This window comes from Callospermophilus lateralis, chromosome 7 (assembly GCF_048772815.1).
Source record: "Callospermophilus lateralis isolate mCalLat2 chromosome 7, mCalLat2.hap1, whole genome shotgun sequence".
NCBI classification, from domain to species: Eukaryota; Metazoa; Chordata; class Mammalia; order Rodentia; family Sciuridae; genus Callospermophilus; species Callospermophilus lateralis.
In genome coordinates this window covers 20,543,953-20,561,821 of record NC_135311.1, presented here as the reverse complement: position 1 = coordinate 20,561,821, position 17,869 = coordinate 20,543,953, and the positions used below count along the sequence as shown (strand labels likewise).

At 42.4% G+C, this 17,869-nt stretch overlaps 1 protein-coding gene across 1 annotated transcript in view; it reads left to right on the top strand.

Annotated features, from left to right (window-relative positions):
* The window catches only part of Slc22a15 (solute carrier family 22 member 15), a 70,130-nt gene that overhangs the window by 17,721 nt on the left and 34,540 nt on the right, over nucleotides 1-17,869 (top strand). Inside the window, exons 3-4 of the mRNA XM_076862854.1 lie at nucleotides 15,069-15,201; nucleotides 15,901-16,065. Coding sequence (XP_076718969.1) covers nucleotides 15,069-15,201; nucleotides 15,901-16,065 — 298 coding nt within the window. The remainder of the gene's footprint in view (nucleotides 1-15,068; nucleotides 15,202-15,900; nucleotides 16,066-17,869) is intronic.

The window sequence follows — 17,869 nt, the reverse complement described above, 5'->3', positions numbered from 1 at the left end:
TATTGTTTTGCTCTAACTATTTTAGAACCTTTTTTAGTGATTCTTTCGGCATTACTTTACATATACATATTTATCACAGTCTACTGATGTTGTCAAATTAACAGGTTGAAGGACAAATAGAGACTCCGCATCACCTAAGGTCCCTTTACTCCTACAGTTCATAACTGTCTTAACTACATTTCTAATGTACTTTTAGAGCCACACTGTACAGTTTTAGAATTTAACATATCAAATAGAATTTAGAAGAGAAGGAAAGTCCATTGTGCTTACCCACATTTTTGCTGACAGTGTTCCTTCATCCTTACTGATATTCCAAGATCCCTTGTGAAATGTTTTCTGTCTTTTTAGAAACCTAATAATTGTTGTTTTATTTTAAGGTAGTTCTGTGGGCACAGAAGTCAGGATGTCTTGACTTCTCCCTCACTCCTCCTTCTCAGAGGTTTTAAAATTCATGATTCCAGTGTCGCTTCCTTCTGGCCTCCTTGGTTTCTGATGAATAAGCTGCCTACTATTTGAATTTCCCCCCATACCACCCCAGTAGAGGGATGTCATTTCTCTCTTGCTGCTTTCCAGATGTTTTAGGTTTTTTTTTTTTTTTTGTTTTTTTTACCAATTTGGAACTTTTCAGCTACATTTATTTCAGCACGTTGTTAACCTACCCCCTTTCTCCTTTCCTTCCAGAACTTCAGTGGTGGCAATGTTAGCTCTTTTGTGACAGACTCACAGATCCCTGACGCTTTGTTCTTTTTTCTCAGCCTGTTTTTCCCTTTGTTTTCAGATTGGGTGTTTCCTGTTGTCCTATAAGTTTGTTGATTTTTGTTCAAGTTTACTATTTCCATTCTTCTGTAGGGCCCATTCATCGTGTTTTTCTGTTCTAGAAACTTCATCTTGTTCTTTTAATATAATTTTCCCTTTCTTTACCAAGACCTTTTCTACCTTTGGCTGTCTTTTCATTTTGTTACTCATTTCAAACATTTTGTATATGCTCATTGGAACATTTTTTTAAAAAAAAATATTGTTTTTAGTTGTAGTTGGACACAATATCTTTATTTATTTATTTTTCTGTGGTGCTGAGGATTGAACCCAGTGCCTCACGCGTGCAAGGCAGGTGCTCTACCACCGAGCTACAGCCCCAGCCCATCATCGGAGCATTTTTATGATAGGGCTTTCACACACTTGTTAACTAATTCCAGCATCTCTGTCATCTCAGTGATTTTTTTTTATTCCATTTATAGAGTTTGAGATTTTTCTGATTATTGGGGTATATGGCATTATTTTCATTTGAAACCTATAGATTTGGGGTATTATGAGATTCTGGGTCTCATGTAAACTTTCTGCTTTTGTCGGCTTTACACGTCTCAGTGGTCCACACTGACGCTGGTGGGGCAGGGTTGCTGCTTGGCAGGAATGACTGTGTGGCCCTCCCTGGCACCTCCTCGGTGAGGTTGGGTCACTTATCAGGTGGCCAGGATGGAAGCCTGTGCTCCCCACTCGACCCTGGCTTGTGTGGATGGGATTGAAAACGTGGTTTTTGTGTGCTGATTGGAGTAAGCAGTTGCTACCTTCAGAACTCCTTTTGTCTGTTCCTTTTGGAATTTCTCCAGCACCTGGTCTTGAATATGTGAGGCCATAAGAAACCAGGGAATTCACCACTGGGTCATTCCTTGGGTCCTAGGTCCCCAGCTGGTCTCCTCTCTGCGTTTCATAATTGTCCCATGTTGGCTGTATATAGAAAGCCCCATGTTTTTAGTTAATACTTAGTGGGACAAATAAGGAAAATACGCCTGCTTTGTCCTCAGGAAGTGATGCCCTCCAGTGTCCTCTGGATCATTTTTTTTTCCTCTTAGCATGTCAGAGAGTTTTGGCATGACAAGCTACCCCAGGTTCATTTTGCTCCTGCCTTCCCCAACCATGGCCTTGGTCATTTCTCCAGGAGGCCCTGGCTACATTTAGTACCTCCTGAGATGGTGAAACGGTGAGAGTTAGTTATAGGTCTCCTCTCCAAGAACTCCCTTACCACGCACGTTGCAGACTAAATTCCGCTACACGTATAAACATTGATTAACTAAATTCTTATGGTCAACAAGCACACAGTAAACTGTATTATAGCCTCGAGAACCCCAGCTCTTTGGTCTCCTAGGTGTTTCTGAACATGGTTTCCATGACAGGTCACTAGAGGAGAACCCCAATTTTTCATAAGGTGGGATACTGACACCCCCCTCCCTCCTCCTCCTCCCCACACCCCTGCCAGTGTCAGGAAGTGAGAAGCTTTCAGAGTTCATAATGGACCTGGGAGGGGTTTTTACCCCAGAATGGTATAGACCACCCTGGATTGTCTCTGGCCATGCAAGGGTGGGGGGTCTCCAAAATACACTGAGCTTATCCATGTGTCTGGAATGCCTTTATTTTCATCAGCAATCGCCCATTTTTCATAACACTGCTAGTCAACAGACCACTGTTTTATTAGTGAATTTGTGAAGGGCCTATTGTTGATAGAGGTGATGATTACAGAGGCCCTTGTGCAGATGGTCTTTCTGAAGTGAAGACCAGCCGACCACTACTGGACAGTGGTCTTGCTTAGACTGCTCATGGTACTGGGGTGACAGTGTGACCTGGATAATAAGTAAGCAAGTCCCACTGTACTTGCTTAATCCTCTGAATTATTCAACATAGCAGCACTCGACTTCAGCAGAGCAGGCACTCAACAAATTTTAATGGGATTTGAATGAAATTAATGTTAATGAAATCCAAATTTAGGATCCCTTTTAGGTGTCACAGAAGGATATCACTGTTAGCAAATGTTCTTGGAGCAACTACTGCTCACCTCGTGCTAGAAAAGTCTCCACAGAAGGAGGGAGAGCTGAGAGATGCTACACTTCAGGACAGCAACGCTTGTCCCGGGTTGCATTGAAAGCTCACAGTAAACAGTGCATGCTGGAAGACTGAAGACAGAGGGAAAGGAGAATCAGCCAGAGGGAGCCCAGAGAACCCCTTCTCCCAAGACAGAGTTGGTAGATGGAGGAGAAATGGGACGAAATGACTTCCCCAGCAAGTGTTGAAGATCTTTAAAGTGGCTCTGAGAGCAAAAGAAGGAAGGGCTCAGATGGGTCTCACCTTTCTACGTGGGATGTAGCTGTGTGTTTTCCTATAAATTAACATCTGAGATAGAGAACATTTAAAGAATTTGCCTTAAATCCTATCCCCAATAAGCTACTGTTCTGGGACTCAGTGAGTCTATCTTCTTTCTATTACAATATTTATTTATTTATTTATTTATTTAGGTATTAGGATCGAACACGGGGGCTCTTAACCACTAAACCACATCCCCAGTCCTTTTAATGTCTGAGTTTGCTAAGTTGCTTAGGGCCTTGCTAAATTGCTGAGGCAGGCTTTTGAATTTGCAATTCTTCTATCTCAGTCTCCTGAGTCGCTGGAATCACTGGCGTGTGCCACCACACCCAGCTTATTTTTATTTATTTATTTTTTAAAATAGAGGTCTTTAATTATAAATGGTATCTTAGATGGCATGCCAGTGTGTAAAAGAGCTAGAGACTTTGCTGTTGTCGCTGGACAGGGACTGGGTCCTGGCAATCCTGCCGCTGCCAACACTTTGCAGAGTCCCAGAAACACTTACAAAGAGGACAGGGCAAAGAACTCCCTCTGACTGGGCTGTGTGTTTGTTGACAATAAAGTGACAGGGAGTGCCTGATGGAAGTATGTGCCAGGGACAGATTGGCAAGGAAAAAGGCTAGCACCATGACCATGGCAGGATTGTTTATGGTGCTTACATGTTGGGTTGAAAGCTGGGTTAAAAAAATAAGTAAATACTCACCTTCTGGCTGCCAGCCGTGCTCTTGAGAGTGCCTTTGACAGAGAATCCCAGGGGAGAGGGAAAGACACCACTAATGTTGATGTTGTGGCTTGCAGAGTTTGGAAAGAACACTGGCCCATAATTTCTGGGTGACTTGCCTAGTGTTCCCTAGTTGGGAAAGTAGGGGCCTAGCCACTGGTTCCTGTGACACTTCTACTGGGACACAAAACAAGCAGGAAGGGAGACAGAATGCTGTCCTCCATGAATGGGGTCATGCACTTGGCTGCCCTAAGGGGTTGGGACTCAGGATATTTGTATCCGACTTGGGAGGATCCTGGCAAGTGGTCCTGCACACGCAAACTCAGAGACAAAGGAAGTAGAAATGATTCAGTTCAGCTTTATTAACTGTTAAGCCTAAACATACACCTTTCCTGATAAAACCGAAAACAACAAAGGGGCACTAGCTAAGTCCTCTGCTTCTTAGCAGTTCACTGTGCAGCCAGAGCCCAGCGGGGGTTTGCCCAATGGCAATGCTGTCACCCATCTTTCAGCTTAGGGAGACCTAGTAGGGATCTGGCTTCACATTTTTAATGCAGAATTGCTTGGTTTTGCCTGAAGATCTTCTGTTTTATTTGGAGTTACAAGTGCAGGGTCCATGGCTTGTGCCCTGCCTGCTCATGTGAGTTACCTTTGAGTTTTTACTCTCAGCACCTGCCCTGGATGTTGGAGTCCTGATTAGGTGGTCTTGCAGTGGCTGGTATCGGTAGCGTCCAGGTTTCCTGCTGCTGCTGCCAAAACCACAAGTCAACAGAAACAGCAGCAGAGTGCAGAATGACAGTAGTGCCCAAGGATCAGCCAGGGCCAGCAGTATGGCAGGATGGTGCATCAGCCACCGCTTGGCCAGTGTCCTTCAGGACCTGCTGGCCTCTGCACGGAGTTGAGTTCATCTGCATCTTGGTGAAATGCAGTTTCAAACCAAACTCCCACTTAACTTCTTAGCATTCATTCAATTTTGATTGCCTCTCTGTTTTTTCAGTTGATTCACCAATCTCCAAGTGGGAATGTTGAGACAGTCTTGATATATGGGTAACATAATATTTGAGTCTTACTGAAATTCTTTAAAAAACCCCCAAAACAAGTCCTCTTTATCTGTCTCAAAAACTCCAAAAATAAATATTAAGACAGTCTACAGAACTCCCTAATTAGGATATTGTTTTTAAAATACACATTTTAGAACTTCTGCCTTGCATTATATTGCACATGGGTCAGGCCTTACAGAACTTCTTTATGGAGAGTTTTGGGAAAGGTGAATAAGAGGTGAGGTAGATGTGATTAACTTGGTATTCAATGCAAAAAAAAAAAAAAAAAGAAACCTTTAATCTAGGAGTCTTGACTATTCTAAAATGAGCTAATAGCCATTGGGGTGAATTTATGTAGCAAATTGCTGTCTGCTGTATTCAAATTATTCCCTGAGCTCTGACTCATACAGAAAGCACCAAATATCATGGAGACACACAATTACCATGCTTAATTAATGTTTGCAACCAAAAAGTTTAAGGTTGGAATCTTTAATATCATTGTGGATATTGAAGAGCTGAAATTGACTGACTATTATCTTGAGATTAATATATTTTTCCCAAAGCCATACCCTGGGGTCAAAAGACGAGAGTATTAAAACTATTTGAAAAATTCACTGCAATTAATTGCTTTAGGGGCTAATTTTTTAGAATGTCTCGCTTCCTTATGCTTGAACTACTGATGGCTATAGCCTGCACACTTCACCCATTAAGTGGTAATTCAGAGTGACAACTACATTGAAATGAAGCAAGTCAGTTAATCACCATGAAACTGTTCCCAAAATACCCTGTCCACGTTCTCCCTAATCACAGGAGGACTTTGATTACCCGATTTTCTCCTCAAGTGAGATTTTTTTTTTCCTGTACAAAGCTGTAAATAATTGTTATGGGAAATACAGGACAGGGGTAGGGCTGAAGTTTGGTTGGAATTGCTATCAGTACCACTCAGAAGTTTTCACAGCAGAGCGGTAACAGGCTCTGTACTTGTGTACAGCCCTCAAGGTCACGCTCAGGGGTGTTGGGGAAGCCTCTGTTTGTCCCAGTACTGCACAAGCTGGGAGTCTGGGCTGTGACCTGATTTTCCCCAAGGGTCTAAGTGCCACTTGGACCTGCAGTAGGCCCTGCCTGGCTTACAGGTTCACTGATATGCTTTGAATCATCCATGGCCTGTTTCTTGTTTCCCCATGATCATATGTGCTTCCTCTCAGGAGAGGTATTTGTGGACCAATTATGTGCTCTCAGTGGCTAAAGGTAAAACCACAGTCTTCCAGATGGCAGGTTGGCCGTAGGAAGAAGGAAAACCCCTCAAATTCCAAATATCCTTCTACTTCCTTTCTTGAGAATGTCCTTTGGTAGCTCCAAGGAGAAGACGGGCAGTTCAGTATGTCCCTGCCCACCCGTAAATTTACAACTTGATGCTTGAGGTCCTGACATTGAGATGCTGCCCGTGAAGATGCCTGTAAGACTAGGGGATTCACTCCTGTTAACATAAATAATTCGGCAAGTGTGTAATGAGTTCTGGCAGACACTGTAAGATTAGCACCGGAGATGCAAACACGCCCTGAAGAAGCACAACGCGTCAGAGGGAGAGACCAGTGAGCGCAGGGTTCAACCCACATTATGTTAGAAGCAAAAGTAGGAGATGTGGCAAATAGGAGAGAGGGTCAGCTCTGCTGGGATGAGCTGGGCAAGATCCAAGGAGTGTCCTGAGGATGAGTAGGAGTTCCCAGGGGGTGAGGTGGGGTGGGAAGTGGAGACACAGGGTACAGCATGTATGAGGAATAGTAAGTTCTTATCAGGTCAGGTTTTCTGGTAAAAGTGGAATGAAAAAATCTGTTTTTTTTTTTTCTCTTTGGTAACCAGGCCCTCACCTGGACTTCCACAGGCCGTGGCCCCATGTTTTTTATTTGTAGGTAATGCAGGGTCAGTCACGGGCCCTGAGCCAAAGTGAGGAGGGAGGACAAGAACGAGCAAAGCCCACATAGGGGCGGGAGATGGCCCGATGCTTGTAAGAGCTGAGTGCCAGTCATGTTTCATTCACCATCGCTGCTCCATCTATCACAGTGGTCTCTGCTTGTACCATGTTCATCCATTTTCATTGCATGAAATGTCACCAGAAACTAGAAGAATAAGTAAAATGGAGAAAAGAATGGGCAGTTTAAGTAAGGAGAAAACTGAAGCAGAGACAAACTTCTGATCTTCACCGAGCCAACGAGAAGTTGCTTAGACACCGGCTGGGTATGGCCTCGATTTGGTATAGGAGAGGTGCCTCCTGTTCCTCAGTCTTTCTGATCCTCGAGATCATCTTAAGAGACATCGGTTATGGTCTCTGTGTTCTGGTCCTGTAGGGAAGGATGAGGCCGCACAGAGAATTCAGGGAAGAAGGAAAAGAAAGAAACCTGTGGTCTGTTGCTTCGTGTCCTGTGGGTACACCAGAATGTCACACAAACGTTAAGGAATAAGACAAGTACGGTTTAAAAATTTTTAAAAAAATAGGTGTTTGTATTTAAAACACATGCTGTGGGATGAAATAAACTCTGAGACAAAAGACCAGCCAAATATGAAAAAGAACCTTGAAAACCACTTTGGAAGTTGACTTTGAAACATTCTCTTCTCCCTCGCCCCAGCCTTCTTTGCACCGTTTTCCACATGCACAGGCCACGTGAAAAGACCTTCACCTTCTGTGTGATACCCAGCCTCTCCCTTTTCTCCTCCTCCTTTCTTAGCAGCACCTGATTCTGTTACTCTAAGTCAAGGATCAACTTTTTCCTGGTATTCCTTCTGATGTTGATATTTTTCTATAGTTTCCTGAATGGAATGCCTGCTGAAGGTGAAAAGGAGGGTCTTTTTTTTTTTTTTTTTCCTTTTTTGGCATTGGTGGGAATCGAACCCAGGGCCTTGTGCATGCTATGCAAGCACTCTACTACTGAACTACACCCTAAAGTAGCCCCCCCAATAGCATCTTTAGCCACTCTATTGTACTTTCTGTACAAAGGGAGACTGTGGGTTTGGGAGGGGTGTGATGTGTGCAAGTTGGTCTGGCTGCATGATGCATCTACATTTTTCATGACTCAGCTGCTCATTTTGCTTTCAGGATTATAGAAACACACAGTCCTTTTTAAAAAATAAGACTTTATTTTTTTCAGATTATGATATTTCTGCCATGTCAAAAAAAAAATGATTGATTGGATTTGGGACATTCCCCTAAAGCTTGAAGTTTGATGAATTCAAGAGGGATGCTTGACTTCCTTTAAAGCTCGTCTTTCAAGCCTCACTCCGTCTGTGGTTGAGCTGGTCTATTCCAGTGGCTTCAAGTAATTCTTATTCATGGACAACTCAGCACAGATCTCCCCTCTGAATTCCAGGTCTCCGTGTCCAGCCTGAATCCATTCTGCCCTTGAACCCCCACCCTTCCCAGGGCTGGCCTGGGTCACTAATGGCCTTTGATGGGCCTTGCTGCTGCCGGTTGCCACCTGCATTCCATGCTCTGCATTGCAGCCAGAGCAGCTTTTCTTGACAGGCACTGGTGATTTATCCTTATTGGGACATGCCGTTTATGCTCAGCCTCTGAGCAGTAGAAATCCAAAGATTAAACAACAACAACAACAAAAAACCTTCCCAAGTGTCTCACTAATACCCGGCCAATAGTAACTCTGTCTCAGCTCTCCTCCCTTCTGCTCGCCTATTTTTTCCTCTTTTAAACCTGGAAGCCTCTGTGTACACCTGGTGCTGTGCTCACACCTGTATTTGCCATATTTATGTTCCTTTCATCTCTTATGTTAGAGGCACCTGCTGTTACTTCTGGCCCAGTTGTGCCTGATTTCCTCTCAGCTCTGTTTCTTTAGAGGAGTGAATGATCGTATCAGAGCTTTTAGTGGGATGGCCCTCAAATCCTCTTTGAAAACGGGATATAATAAAAATGCTCAACTCATGAACTCGATTTAGTGATTGTGGTGAGCCCATGAGCAAAAATACAGATGTTGATGATAAAACGAAGATAGATTCAGATAGGTCAGCCTACGGGACTTTGTCTTTATATTGCTGCCTTTTCTGTCAATATAGGTGAAAAGTGAAATTTTTTTTTTTTTTTTTTGCTTTTTCAATTTGCAAGTGATTTTTCAATTGGAAATTAATTAGTATAAAAGCTTATTCTATGGCTTTAGAATTTGGCCTGCCATTAACAAAAACTTCAAGAGAGACATCACCTTAACAACCTCCAGACAGTAAGGGCTTGAATGATTGACAAGTTTGTGCTTTTAAAATTTAAATCCTCATAAAAAAAAAAAAAAAACAACATTTCTTGGGAATGACAGCCATATTTAGGTTTGTTATGCTTCAGTTTCTAGTGTGCGGGTGATATATTGATTCAGATTTTACCCTGACACTAAACATTGACCAACGGGACAAGAAAATGAGCTAGCAATTGGGTCCACTCTGATAGGTAACCTCCTTCCCAAAATTTAAAGGTAGATTGCTCCAGTACATTTTCGTTAAGACTGTAGGGATTACTGGTGTAGTACATTTTGTCTGAGCCTTGACAAAATCAGCCCCTTTAGATCACATGGTAGGTAAACACTAGTAGGATCAACATTAAAAATGGCATTTTATTTAAAAAAATATTTAACGTTGAAAACAAAACAAAACATTTAAACCAGAATCTCACTCGCCTGTTGTGTGTGGGGCTTTGGAAAAATGGTTGTCAACACATAGTTCCAAATCCTTGCAGTGGCCACCCTGCACCAACCATCTCCGTTCATCCAGCTAGATCTGGCCTGGAGATCTCCTGGGTTCAGCTTCACATTCCCTAATTTACTTTTATTCAGGCCAGATGTGGCCTCCACGCCAGTAATCCCAGCCCCACAGGAGGCTGCGGTGGAGCATCGTAAGTTGAAGGTCAGCCCTAGCAACTTAGTGAGACCCTGTCTCAAAACATAAAAATTAAAAAAGGGCTGGGGATGTAGCTCAATGATAGAGCTCCCCTGGGTTTCATTCCCAGCCCCACAAACAAAACAAAACAACACAACAACAACAGCAAAAAAAATGAACCAACAAACAAAAACCACTTTTCAACTTGTCTGTCACTTCATGATGGTGCTACGGGAGAAATAGGGAGATGCATTCGCCCAACCAACACTGACTTGAAAAAAATCATTAGAAATTATTTTTGACACTTGGAACTGGCAGCCTGAGAATCAGAATTTGGATTTTGCTGGTCAAACATCTCAGGGGCTATTTCTTCCTAAAACTGCCATCCAAGTTGACAGCTATCCAGTTGCTGGAAGAGTGGCATTATAGTCTTTTTGATGGATTTGAGAAATTCTACAAATGTGGCCAATAGAATAGTTGACGATAGAGTAGCCAAATTAGCCACTTCTTATTAAGGGTAAAACAGATCAGTGTGAGCCTAAATACTTGGCTACAAAGCAGACTAGCAGAAATTGAAGTGCGGAATAATCAAGGCTAAAGTTGCAGGCCAGATTTTAAAAGCATGAAAACATCAAAACAAGCAGTAAGAACATGAAAAACATAAAAGCATGGACATCTTGAGTTTTAAGGAATGAGATATGAGTAACGTTAGGCCTTGTTCATTGTCCATTTTAAGAAACAGGACATCCCTGTAGCTGGCACAATCTTTTCTAGGACAACCTGGTATCTTAAAGCAATTCATTTTTAGACCTGGAAAAACATCACCGTATGCATGCCTTGCGAGTTGAAAATTCTTCCTTGAAACTATCCATGTATCCAAAATAAAGTTTTTGTTTATTTATTTATTTTTCATTTTTTTTTTTTTTTTTTACAAAACAAAATTTCTCCTTCAGGTGCCAGAACTCTTTTCATCTCTTTCATATGAAACTTAAAAATATGCCCTTTCCTTCACAGATCTTTAAATCTAGGCTTGTTAACATGACTTAACCTTTTTGGGGACCCAGGCCATACTTAATATGGTATGGTAGCTGGAGGCCTTGTAGAGGTGAGAGAATGTTTGGAGTAGAGGCTCAGAGGAAGGGACGTGGATGATAAGGGGTGGCAATCTGAGAGTGCGGAATATTCAGAATCAAGATTTTTAGAAGTGATGTTGTTATTGAAGATGATAAAGCCCAGGGCTTATCTGACTGCCTGTGAGAACCATCTGGAGAACTAGGGCCTCCCCCATGTTCTTAGGAACTCAGACTCCTTTCCGCTCTTGATTTCAAAATTGCTGTTTTCTGGCCACTTCGTTATGTCCCCAGATAGGGCTCCAGCTTTCTCATGGACATTCCAAACAGTGGGCAGGAAGAAGGGGGAGAGGCTAGATCAGCTGACTCACAGACAAATTCTTGGGGGTTGTCACCCAATCCCATTGCCCAGAACCTGACAACGTGGCCATACCATACGATAACTGTAAGGCCTTGGGGCATCTAGTCTTCATCCTGATTGGTCATCTGCCCAGCTACACCTGCTGTTAGTATAGAAGAAGGGAAGAATGAAGGTGCCTCAGGAGGGTAGTGGGTCACACAGTCTGATAATATGAGCTTCAGATGAGCTGCTCCCATCCCAGGAACTCAGGTCCCTGGACGGGAAAGGAAAAGCAGCTTCTAGCTAAGAAGGATCCCGTGGGTCTCAACCAGGGCAAGAATGAGAAATGTAGAGAAGTTAAAGACAAAAAAGGATTATTTTAATGGCAACAGTTATTCACTGCCCACCCCCATAGCTTGTTTTGTTTTTGCAGCCAACGTGTATTGCATTATCATGGTAATCACTCCTTTGCAAATACACTTAGTTGGTACTTTTTGCATTCCATAGTACTCTTGGAAAATCCCCAACTCTGAGTGAGCTTCACTGTCTCTTCCTTCTCATAAAATTAGTAGCTACAGAGCTTCAGTGAGTTTTCAACATGGCCTGAGAACCCTGCAAGGTTTCCCTTGGGCAGGCCATGGCCCACTCTTTACAAGATTGTAGTTTCCTGGGCTGGGGATGTGGCTCTAGTGGTAGCGCGCTCGCCTGGCATGCGTGCGGCCCGGGTTTGATCCTCAGCACCACATACAAAGATATTGTGTCCGCTGAAAAGACTAAAAAATAAATTAAAAAAAAAAAGATTGTGGTTCCCATCTTCTTCTAACTCCTTCTCTGAGTGCAGAAGTGTCCTGAGCCCCAGCACTTCTAACTGACCTCTCCCGTGACCTCAGGAAACATGTCCCCATGCCTGCCTGGCATCTCCACTTAGGTGTTTGTAGGCATGCTGTCCCTGAGCACGTCCAACCAGGGCCCAACCAGGGCTCTTGGTTTCCCACCACAGACCCAACATCTCTTGCAGCCTTTACCATCTCCATAAACGTCACAACCACCCACTGGGCGGCTAACTTTAAAAGCTCAGGTGCTGCTCTCCCCACCCCACGCCATCACACCCCATGCTTCCCCAAGTCCTGTCGGTTCTGTCTTCACGGAAGAGTATACCAGCGTCTAGGTCCTCTCCCAGTGTTCTCAGGGACTCGGGCTCCTTCCACCTTGAGCTCACCATCCCTATTCATGATGTAGCCCAAGTGCTTTGCTGCTTTAAAATTTTCTCCACCCAATAAACTAATCTAATCCCTTTAAGCTTGACCTCCTGCAAAGAATCAGGACATGGACAAAATGCATTCATTTTTTTTTTTTTTCCTGCTATATTCTGACAGGGGTGACCTTTTCAATTCCTGGTAGAATCTTCATTTCCAACTGAAACCTCATTAGCATAACCTTTGCTCTCTAGATCAGCATTCTGGTCTTCCACATCCTCATCCAGTTCACCCATTAAGCTCTGCTTGCAGCATTCTAGGTTTTCTCTAGCCTACTTCTCCAAACTTTGCCAAATTCCTGTGAGCTAGTTCCAAAGGCTCCTCCACAAAGGCAAAACTGTTAAAAAGCGGAGAATGGCTCTGTACAACTTTTCTTTGTTAGTCAGCTTTCTGTCACTATGACAAAATATCTGAGATAGTTAACTTACTAAAATAAAAGGTTTTTGGGGGGCTGGGGTTGTGGCTTAGCGGTAGAACGCTCGCCTGGCACGCGCGAAGCCCTGGGTTTGATCCTCAGCACCACATAAAAATAAATAAAATAAAGGTATTCAAAAAAAATAAATAAATAAAAAGGTTTTTTGGTTTGTGGTTTTATTTTTAAAATTTTTAATTTATACTTTTGTGGGGCTAGGGACTGTACCCAGGATCTCACACATGCTAAGTAAGTGCACTGAGTTACACCCCAAGCCCTGACTCATGGTTTTAGAAATTCTAGTCCATGATATAAACTGGACTCATTTCTTTTAAATCTCTGGCAGGGGTGCTCAATGACAATGCTAGGCACTTCCCCAGTGACTCGAAGGCCTCCTGCTAGGCCATATCTCCTAAAGGTTCCACTTCTTCCCGGTACCACCACCCTGGTGACCACGCCTTTGCACCTGGGTCTTTGTTTTTTTGTTTTTTTTTTAAAAATATTTTATTTTTTAGTTTTTGGTGGACACAACATCTTTGTTTGTATGTGGTGCTGAGGATCGAACCCGGGCCGTACACATGCCAGGCGAGCACCCTGCCGCTTGAGCCACATCCCCAGCCCAACACCTGGGTCTTTGAACACCAAAACTATGGCAAAAGTCTAGGAAAATCAGCTAATTCATTAAACTTGCTAGAAATTGCATGTGAAAAATGGGGAATTTCAGAGGCAAGCACAGCATCAGGGAGGGGGCATCGTCCTCGACTCTTGTCTTTTTTTGCCTGTCTTGTCAAGGTCTTTATCAAACCAGGCTTATAGGAAATATAAGAGAAGGAGAGAAGTCAAATGTGCTTTCAAGTCATAATAACTGGTTGTCAGAGCGTGGAAAAGGGGTGGTTCGAAGGAAGGAGAAGAGCCACCAAGGAGGGTAGAAAAGTGCGAGTTCTCCCTGAGAAAGGGCTCTGCGCACACCTGTGGTTGCTGGTCTAGGAAAGGGGCTGGGAAGAGGAAAGGTGAGCAGTCTCTTGGTTCTCTGAGGTTACTTCTGGGACAAAGTTGGACTCTGCTGCTTATAACCAAATATCCCAGCACATCCCTAGGTGGGGCTGCAGATAACTAGGTTTAAGGATGACTGCTTTCTCTTTAAGTTCATAAATTGCCCTGAAGTAGAAAACGGTAGAACTTAAGGATTTATTGTTGTGGTGCTAAATACATGTGACATAAGGTGACCCTTGTAATCATACCTAAGCCCATGATTCAGCGGCATGAAGTACATTCACGTTGTTCTACAACCATTACCTCTATCCAGCTCCAGGATTTTCTCATCGTTTTAAAGGGAAACTCTGCTGCCCTTAAACAATGACTCCCTGTCCCTGCTCCCCTTAGACCCTCATTACCACTATTCTACTTTCTGCCTCAGTGATGTTGACTCTCAAGCTACCTCATATAAGTGGAATAATGTAATGTTCATCCACTTGTGCCTGGCTTATTTCACTTAGCATAATGTCTTCAGAGCTCACCATGAATGAATCAGAACTTCTTTCCTTCTTAAGGCTGAATCATGGTCCTTCATATGGAAATAGCACATTTTTTTTTTTTTTTATCCATTCATCCATGGATAGGTTGCTTTCACTTTGACTGTTGGAAATAATGTTGCTATGAAGACGTGTGTACAAAACATCTCTTCATGCCTCTGCTTTCAGTTCTTTGGGATTTATACCCAGAACTGGAATTGATGGATCATATATTTTGTGTGTAATTTTTTGAGAAAAATACTCAAGGGATTTCAACCCTGCTAATCTGTTGAACAAAAGGAGCTTTCATTTATTTCTTTATGCCACGTGGTGATGTGTAGGTAGGCATCAGATAAATGGAAATGAAAGGAATGAGGCTCTTCCTCTTAAGAGACACGGAGGTTTAAGATCAAGAACAGATCCAACAGTTATGTAAACAATTAGCGCTTAAATGCTGCGTTCAGTTCCTTAAGCAGGTACGTGTGGGGTGCTCTGGGAGCACATTCTACTAACAGTGTCTTTTGTGTTCCTGAAGATGCAGTCTCCTTTAAGATGTCCTTAAGCTGGTGTCCTACAAGTCCTCGTTAATAGTGTAGCACGCAGCGGAGAAGTTACAGTGTGCAAGCTTTTGAAATAAATCTGGTTTTGCAATAGCTAACTCAATCCATCTGTTTTTTTTTTTTTTTTTCTTATGACCTAAATGTCTCTTCTTGTTTCTTCTTCTAGTGGTTTTTAATTGCCAACAGATCTTACAAAGTCAGTGTGGCAAGTTCCTTTTTCTTCAGTGGGGTGTTTGTCGGCGTGATCTCTTTTGGTCAGCTTTCAGATCGCTTCGGAAGGAAAAAAGTCTATCTCACAGGTAATCTCTCAGTGTCCGTGAGATGAATAAGAGGATCGGTTTCCCAAGACTCTTAGGGAAATAAAAAGGAGGCTAGTTTCTCAGAGTTCTCGGGGCATTGACATGGGGACACAGATTGCATTTTGATTAGACCGGCAAAAGACCACACTGCAAGCAGAGTGAGTTCTGGCTTGTCAGTGACTGACCCCCCTGGTTAAGCCTAGGTATTAGCGTTAAAAACTTTTGTGGGTGAGGTGTTTTTCTGCAACCCCCAGATTGCAATTGAAGCCGTATTTCTAAATGGAGCAGTGAAAGATTGAGACAGTCTTCCATATCCATTTCCTCATCTCTCCCTCTGTTGATTCATTTCAAATGAGCTCTACAGGACTTGGCATAGTCTCTCAACAAGTTGAATATAAGCAAGTATTTTTAATTTCTAGCATTTTTTTAATTTTTAAAATTTTTTTTAAAATAAAAAAACCTTTCTATCATTTATTATGAATAATTGAAAACTGTGTGTGGTTGACAGAAATTGTGTCACCAAGACAGTAAACCTCTGTTTTTTTTCTGTCGTTTTCAAGAGAAACTATTGGGAAAAAACATAGCTCAGAAAATTTAAGTTTACAATGGATTACTTTACAGACTAATGGATATAATCTATTACTTTCATCAAATGCTATTTTGCCTCTAAATCATTGAATATTATTCCTTTTTTTCTAGGTTTTGCTCTTGACATCTTATTTGCTATCGCAAATGGATTTTCCCCTTCATATGAGTTCTTTGCGATAACTCGATTCTTGGTGGGCATGATGAATGGAGGGATGTCGCTGGTGGCCTTTGTCTTGCTAAATGAATGTGTGGGCACCGCCTACTGGGCACTTGCAGGTACTGCTTAAATCCTTGCAGATCCGAATGTGGTGAGTTGCTCTGCCAAACCTTGCAGAGAACTAGTTTAACCCTAGAGTCTGAAAATGCATTTGGACTTGAGGCACTTAATCCAACTACAGGTTGAGTAGCCCTGATCCAGAATGCTTGGGACCAGAAGTGTTTCAGACTTTTTCAGACTTAGTGATATTTTTGTATTTATAATGAAACATGTTGGGAATGGAACGCAAAGTCTAAGCACAAAGTTAATTTACATTACACTTTATATACATAGCTGAAGGCAATTTTGTTCAATGTTTTGAGCATGTCTGCATTTTGACTGTGACTCCTCATGTGAGGTCAGGTGTGGGAGGTATCATGTCAGTGCTCCAAAACTTTTGGATTTTGCAGCATTTTTGGATTTCCAGATAAGGAATGCTCAATCTGTATTAAATTTGATTTCCTGAGTTTGTTTTGTATAACATCAGATGAGTCATTTTATTCATATTCCTTGGAAAAATGTCTCTCCAGGGCCTGTACCACAGATGGTGACCTTGGTACCCGACTCACAGCCTGTCTGCATTTTGTTGTGGAGAGTGCTCAGAACAGCATTAAATGCTATTTAGCTTAAAGTGGGAAATACTGCAGAGACAGAAAGTACTAGAACTTCTTTTCTTGAAGCCTTCTTATTGTATTTTATTAAATCCTATTTCGTAGCCTTTCTCATTTTTACTGTTCTCTTCAAATCAATAAATGATATTGTTATAGAATTTCTTTAGTAAAAAAAATTGCAAAAGGAGGTTCTATTCAGTTTTATTTTTAACAATTCCATCATTTCCTCAAGAACTAATATATAGTTAAAAAATGATTTTAAAGGATTTTTTAAAAATATAGTCTTGGATAGTTGGATTATAGGTTCACAGTGTTACCTTTTTGCTTGTTTCAATTTCACTTACTTGACAATCACTAAGTACCACTGATATTCATAAACTGATATGGGAAACGAGTTGACCCTGTGACTCACAGCAGTGTTTCTAAGTGAGGATGTCTTGAGAGAATACCGTTGTCGCTCCTTAGAACTCACATGCAGTGCCACCTTCCGTTTGTTGAGTGCCTGTTACAGCCAAGTACCACCCTAGGCATTTGACATACGTCTGTGATATTTCCAGATCTTACCAGTTAAGAATTTCTACCTTCATTTAACACTTTCAGTTCCACCTTGTCTGTAGCAGCTGCCAGAATGTACTTATCCCCTAACCCAGCTCCTGAGCTAGGACCAGTGAGAAACTTTCCTCTGAGTTTTCCATTGGTATTGAGTCATTAATGTCATGGGGGTGTTGGGGGGGCCGATGAGTGAAGATTGAACTCAGGGATTTGGCCTGCTGAGCAAATACTCTACCAGTGAGTTGCAACTCCAGCCCTAATGGCATTTTTCTAAATAGTAAGGTCAGACTAATTCCAGGGAACTAGTAAAGTGGTTGCAGCTGTATGCAGGGCAGGAACAAGGGGCACTCTCTCTGGTTTGGGCTGTCCCGGGGCCCAGGTTTGTTCTTGCTCACCCAGAGCATCACGGCACCATGTTTTTCACATACCTTGTACATTTCTCTGAGAAGAATCACATTTACCTTGAGCTGTTCCATGAAGATGCTTTTGTATAGAAGACATATACTGCCCTCCCCCTGCCAGATTATCTGATTATTCCTGTCCTGTTGCTTATGTTGGGCAAAAGGAAAGACCTCCTGGACTCTCGTTTCCATGACAGTCACCTAAAGCCCTTGAAAAAAATTCATAATTTCACCTCTCATTCTTGTCCTTGAAGCAGGGT